Here is a 6,691-nt window from a genome sequence, read left to right as displayed (position 1 = left end):
GAAAGAGGATGAGGTAATGGTGCTCCCTCCTTCCTCCTCCTCTCTCCCTTCACTTCAGTTGAGTGCAGACAACCCTTAAAAACTCTTGAACTCTGTTTCCACAGATTGGATGTGGCATATCTCTCTAGATATGATGCAAGTAAACCCTTTCCCCACAGGAAAAATTTAAACCTTCTGTTTAAAATCTACAGACGCTACAGACTGTGGAGCATGATTATGTTGTGCATCTTTTCAGTAATACAGAAAATCTGTCTGTACTGCTAGCTGAGTAAGTTATATTTGAAAATACTGGCATCCAATGGCCGAAAAGGAAACTACAGTCATGTCAGCCGAAAAGTGGTGGGATTTATTTTAAATCCAGAATATTGGCAGTATGTATCTTGGAAAAGATAAGAAGTTTGAGATTCTCCCCGTGTTGTTCTTTTGAAGGGACGGGGAATAAAAACAGAGCCATTTGTGGAACTTGGGAACGTAACATGTAATTTTTAGAATGGCTGTGTTTCTCTGAGATGAACAGGGAAGGAGGCACTGAGGCACTAGTGTCTCCTGCTTCCTCAAAATCCCTTTTTGAGGTATGTCTGCTTTCTATTCCAGTGCAGGCAGCCTGCTTTCTCAGCATGTAACAGGAAAGCAATAATAGAAGAAGTAAAGAAGTAGCTTCCTGACCGTAATACCCTTTTTGTTATCAAAGCATATGAAATCAAATGTCAATTTTCTTAGTTCCATGATGGCACCTGGATTATCAATTAGTTACATGGAACAACCACACAACCTAAAGTACCGTAAGCCATTAGATGCTTAATGGAAGAGGAAGCAAAACGATGCTATTGAAAATGCCATTAGCAGAGCAAGTACATTTCAAGGCCACTTCATATAGAAATGATCCTGTGCATCAAGGTAGCCCCGAAATTGTTTTCTTTCTACAGTCCCTGCCATAAAGATACTGTTGGAACTAATTTTCAGTAAAAGGTACTAAGGGTCAGTTTACGCTGCATTGTAACGCATTCGTAGGTTTTTTTGTTAATAGAAGTTGATACTTCAAAAGATATTTGCCTCTGTAATTTCCTAATAAAATAGTGGATAGATTATAAAGTGGAAATTCTGTATTTTACTTCAAGTGTATTTTCAGAACCTCTTTCTCTGGCCTTCTGTCCTAGCTCAACACAATTTTAGAGGGTTCTTTTGAAATTTTTTCTGCATTCTGTCATGAGAAATTGAAACACTGACATAAGATACACTTGGATTACGAAGAAAATTGCTACCATAGGACCAAACCAAAATTGATGACCAAGCTTGTTTTGTGACTTTAATTGGTCTTTTCTACGTACTGCACTTGCCTCCTGAACGTTGATTCTTTTACAAAATACACAACAGTCATAGGGGCTATATTCAGCTTGGTTTGCATTCGTATAAACATAGCTTATATTCAGCTATATTCAACTTAATCCAGAATTGGTAAAATTTTGCGCAGGCACAGAGATCCTTGCAAAAGGAAGGCAAAGGCTTTTTTCTGCTAATCTCCACTAGATTTACGAGTATTGGGTAGCATGTAATTGTAAATTGTTTTGTTTCATTTCAGCTCCACCTCCACCCCCACCGTGCAGGGGAGGACCCCCACCACCTCCACCACCACCTCCCCATAGCTCGGGCCCTCCTCCTCCTCCAGCTAGGGGCCGAGGGGCACCCCCTCCACCTCCTTCAAGAGCCCCCACAGCAGCACCTCCACCCCCACCTCCATCCAGACCTGGTGCAGCCGTGCCTCCTCCTCCTCCAAACAGGATGTATCCTCCACCACCGCCACTGCACTCCTCCTCTGCACCGGCTGGCCCTCCACCACCACCACCGCCACCGGCTGGGTCATCTGCTCCTCCACCACCTCCTCCTCCGCCACCCCCTCCTGGTCCTCCACCACCACCAGGCCTTCCGTCAGAGGTTGATCACCAGCTTCCAGTTCCTGCAGGAAACAAAGCAGCGCTCTTGGATCAAATCAGAGAAGGAGCTCAGTTAAAGAAAGTAGAACAGAACAGTCGACCAGTGTCCTGCTCAGGAAGAGATGCACTGTTAGACCAGATACGACAGGGTATACAGCTGAAATCCGTGAGTAAAAGCTGTTTCTCATCTAGGTCCCTGTCACTGTTTATGGACCAGGATGGTCCCCTTGGGTCTTGCAAATGGCTGCAGTGTTGCAGTGTGGACAGTAAATTTTGGCTGTCTTTTGGGTTGGATTGTAACTTTTGGAGTTTTTGAAGTCATGCTTTAAACAGTAGTACTGAGAAAATGCTTAGAACAGATATTTGCTGTAGGTGAGTATTAGTGCATGAAATTATCCTTGGTTCAAACTCATTTCTCACTTTTCAGTAAAGCTTAAAGCATAAATGCTACAATGATGGTACCACAGTATCGTGGCTGTAAAGAACTTTTGCAAGAGCAATGAAAGATTGCGGATCTCCTGAATGCTTCAGTAAAATTGTCTTAACTGCAGGGGACGAGTTCAGCAGTAATGGTAGTGGAAGGCAGACACCAGATTCTCCCCCCCTCTCAACCTCCCATCTTAAAATTGGACCTGTGCTCTGCAATCATGGAGGCTTTGTAAGAAGGTGGCTGTCTGTGTCTGGAAAAGTGCCACCCATGAGGGATGCCTCTGCTGTTCCTGCTACAGCTCAGGCTATTACTTTTACCGTTTCTTCTTGATCTCACTGAGTATCTTCCATATAATTTTGCCTGTAGGTATTTTTTTTTTTGCCACTCTTCTGCACTTGAGGCTTCCAATGTAAAAAGTGTGAGGGCATGTTGATATTTATTTGCCATTACAGGTATGCAGTATCAAAGCCTATTACTTTCAAAAGGGTTTATCAACCCAGCACAGACCTGGTTAACAAAGCCAAACAAGAAGAAATATTTTGTGGTATATACCAAGGATAAAATAAATAATGATTATGCAGCCACACGACTGATGCCTGTACAGCTGTATTAAGAAACTTTCCTTTAGCTGAGTGCTCACTTCATGATAGTCAGAGCTGAAATACTTAATCTTGATTATGGACTTACTGCAGTTGTGTTATGTGGCAAAAGAGAACAGGTTGACTTTTTTATAGATTAAAAACTTAGCTTCAGCTAAAGAAACAAGCTGCAGTTTCACTCTTCCTTCTGGCTGAAAATAAACTCGTTAGTCTCATAAGGAAGTTTGTCTTGAAATACACAGGTTCTGTTTTGCTAACTGCCTTTTTCTGATGTATCCTTTTTTCCAAGGTATCTGATGGTCAGGAGAGTGCACCACCTACACCTGCACCCACCTCAGGAATTGTGGGTGCGTTAATGGAAGTTATGCAGAAAAGGAGCAAAGCCATTCATTCTTCAGGTGAGTCTGATGGAATTTTTCTGACCTTACGGTGTCAGGTTTTCAAGAGTTAGCACTTCTATTCAACATAAAATCATGTTGGAAAAAAGCATGCATTTCGAATGTACTCCCATGCAGAATGCTCTAGGCAGACTTGTAGTGATAGGTTGAATAGTTACGTGGTGCTACTTTGAATTACTGGTGTATAGTAGTTTGCAATAATATTGAATTTAAAAATTACTAATCGGGTTAATATCCTTATAAAGTTTGGTTGTTTTGGTGGTGGGTGTTTTTTGGTTTTTTTTGCAGCTGACTTATTTCATCAGACATCTAGTGGATAAAAATAAGTTGACAAGATATTTCGGAAGAAAGGTTTTTAATGCTTTCTCTTTCCAGAAGCCAAAGCTCTTGCAAAGATCGCTGCTCTTAAAACTGTGGCTTCCATGTGCTTTGGATGCCACCTGCTGGATAATAATCAGATAACTAGTGTTACTTAACTAGTCCCATACTAGTACTTCATCAACTTTTCACGCTACAGGGCTTGGAAAAAATAAGGCTGCAAGAGGATTTGCGTTTCTCAGATACCAGCTTGTAATAAATGCAGTGCAGCTGTTTGGTTACATCTCTTCTGTTGAGGCTTTGATGTATTATTCTTCCAGAGCTTGCCTTGATACCAAAACTGCACGTGCAGTCTGCAGACCGTTTGACTAAGTGCAATAGAGTTTGTTGATTTGCTGTCCTATGTAGTAATCTCCAATTTTGGTACTTTACATAAATTAAACACCAGAAGGGTGCTAAATACAGTGTTTTCCTCGGGAAGGAAGTGCTCTTGCCTAGCAAATAAGTAGTTTAATTTTAACAGGCTACGATTTTTAAATTATGATACTTATAAAAAGAGTGGAAGGCTGAATAAACTTAACAACCATTGATGTTGATGTGCATTGCACAGCTTAGAATATTCCAGTAACCAGTATTTTTTTTATCTACTTGTACAGTAAACAGAAATCCCCTTATGTAGTAAACCTGGGGAAGAAGTTCTTATGTTTCAGAAATTAATCTGTCCATGAAGTTTAAACCCAATCTGGAGCAAGCTGACCTCTCTCACGTTCTCTAAGAAAACTAACAAGTAGTAAGTGTTACGTGAGAACTTCAGATTCTTTTTCTGATAGCAGAAAACAAGATACATTTTTTCCTACCTGGGGAAAAGACTGAGAAAGGAAATGAATTAGATTTAACTTTCAGCTAGTATCTGTCTAAACTGAATGTCATGTCTAGCAATCTTAAAATAGAGTATTACCAAATGCATTGTCGTGACCTCCTTGAACTGATTGTTCTGTTTTCAGAAAGTTGTGGGAGAAATCAATAACGCTTTTGTCATGTTAATTCAGTGCATGCAAGTGACTTGCTTTTTTTATCTTACAGATGAAGATGAGGATGAAGATGAAGAAGAAGACTTTGAGGATGATGACGAATGGGATGATTGATCATATATTATTATATATATATTTTTTAAGGTGAATGATATACTAAACACTACTTTCTGTCTATGGATTCTGTAAAATTATCATGTAAATGTTCTACCAATTTGCTGTATATTTTTGTTGCCTTTTGCTTTTTTATTAATCTGTGCAATACCTCATTTAATCTGTAAAGGTTTGTCATAATCCTCTACAAAGCTACTCCCTGTTAATGTGTGCAAGTTTACACCTGGATGATCATGTACATGTGAATACTTTCCATTCCATCAATAAGGGAGTTTAAATGTAATATGTGAGACTGACAAAAACCTTAATGTAATTTAGTTAAAATGCAAGAAGGAAAACACTATTTTCATACCCTACTTTTTCTGTATCTAAATTTTCTTATTAAAACCTAGTATAGCACTATGTTCTTTAAGTGATGCAGCTCTTAGTTTATTTAGCCCCTTCATTTCAAATGCAATGCTACATGAATGTTGAGGCTGGTTCATACTATTGCATGGTTTCAAATACATCACAACGTTGCAGTTCAGATCTTAGCAGTATGCTTTACATAAAACAATCACTACAGAAATGCACGGCTAGTTGTGAAGATTACCTTACCCTAACTGTAGCAATACTGACTGCTATTGAACAGCAGTAGTAATTAAATCCTTCAATTAGGGAACTCTCTATGTGAAGTCAAACAGGGTGGCTTTACGTTGTAACGGTGGTAAAAGCATCTTGGGTGCAGACAAGTTCAGTCTTTTTTTTTTTTTTTTTTTTCCCCATTCCAGCTCTTACTTTCAGAATGAAGAAGTGTAAATTACTGGGGGCTATACTGGAGGCTGGCAATTGCTACAGTTTGATTTATTTTTAAAATCAGTTTTATGTGGTTTTCAGGCTGAAGGGCTGCGTTTAATGCTTGCTTCAATAATGTTTAATTACTTTTTAAAATTTGTAGGACATTGGTGTACTAATAAAGAAAACATAAGTGGTATTACTTTGCAGTCTTTGTGTTATGGTACACAACAAATGCTGAAACACCAATCCTACATCCATAGAGTTGGAAAGCCATTAACTCAGAATATACACTTTGAATAAGTACTGAACTTTATGGCAATATTCTGTCTTCATATGTTGTCTTTAAGACCAAGGGTTGCGATGGAGATGAAGAACCCGATTCACAAGAATAGTATTTGAATAAATGGACGGAAAATGGGATTCTCATTTCACAGCTTGCACATTTATATAAGTTGTACTTTGTAGTGCGGTAAACATTGGCATATCTGCCTATTATGAAATACTAATCTATGCTACGTGGGTATTTAATATCTGCAGCATTAATTACTGTACTTACTGTAATTTTCAGGTAGAAAGTCTTTTTAAAAACCACATTATCTGACACGGAATGTTTAGTTAAGTCAGTCATATTTGGAGCGTAGTTATGCATAGTGTCCTGGGTCTTTGACTGTAGTCAAGGTATCAAACTAAATTTAAGTTATCAGAATTGTATTGACTGAAACCCAGTGTTGACCTGATCTTGACAGGCTGGACCTGCATGATATGGCTTGGATTTCTAACCCAGTTATAACCTAGTCTTTAGTGAATTAATTTAGTCACATGAGAAGAAAGGAAAGTTGCTGAAAAGTAGTAGTGGGAGAGAGGTAAGGTTGTAGTTAAATTATTCAGAGGATGCTAACTTTCTTCCAAGAGTAATTTAAGCACATAACTTAAGGAAAAAAATTTCCAAGTGGTCTCACTTTTTTGCGGTAACTTTCGCATTGCCCTCTGCTGCTAGAAACGCTTCCTACTAGCTTTGCTGCTGTAACGGCTTGAGCGTTGGATCAAGTGCAAGTGCAGCCTGGGGTAGCTAATGGCAGTGGAGTTGAGAACT

General features: G+C 39.1%; 1 protein-coding gene across 1 annotated transcript in view; it reads left to right on the top strand.

Annotated features, from left to right (window-relative positions):
* Positions 1-5,221, top strand: part of WASL (Wiskott-Aldrich syndrome-like) — a gene marked incomplete at its 5' end in the record, with an annotated part of 15,993 nt that extends 10,772 nt beyond the window's left edge. The window contains 3 exons of the mRNA XM_009707901.1: positions 1,580-2,097; positions 3,250-3,358; positions 4,760-5,221. Coding sequence (XP_009706203.1) covers positions 1,580-2,097; positions 3,250-3,358; positions 4,760-4,821 — 689 coding nt within the window. The remainder of the gene's footprint in view (positions 1-1,579; positions 2,098-3,249; positions 3,359-4,759) is intronic.
* Positions 5,222-6,691: the final 1,470 nt, after the last annotated feature.

The sequence above is a fragment of the Cariama cristata genome, unplaced genomic scaffold, assembly GCF_000690535.1.
Source record: "Cariama cristata isolate BGI_N322 unplaced genomic scaffold, ASM69053v1 scaffold12979, whole genome shotgun sequence".
Lineage (NCBI taxonomy): Eukaryota > Metazoa > Chordata > Aves > Cariamiformes > Cariamidae > Cariama > Cariama cristata.
This window is presented reverse-complemented; position numbering and strand designations above follow the sequence as displayed.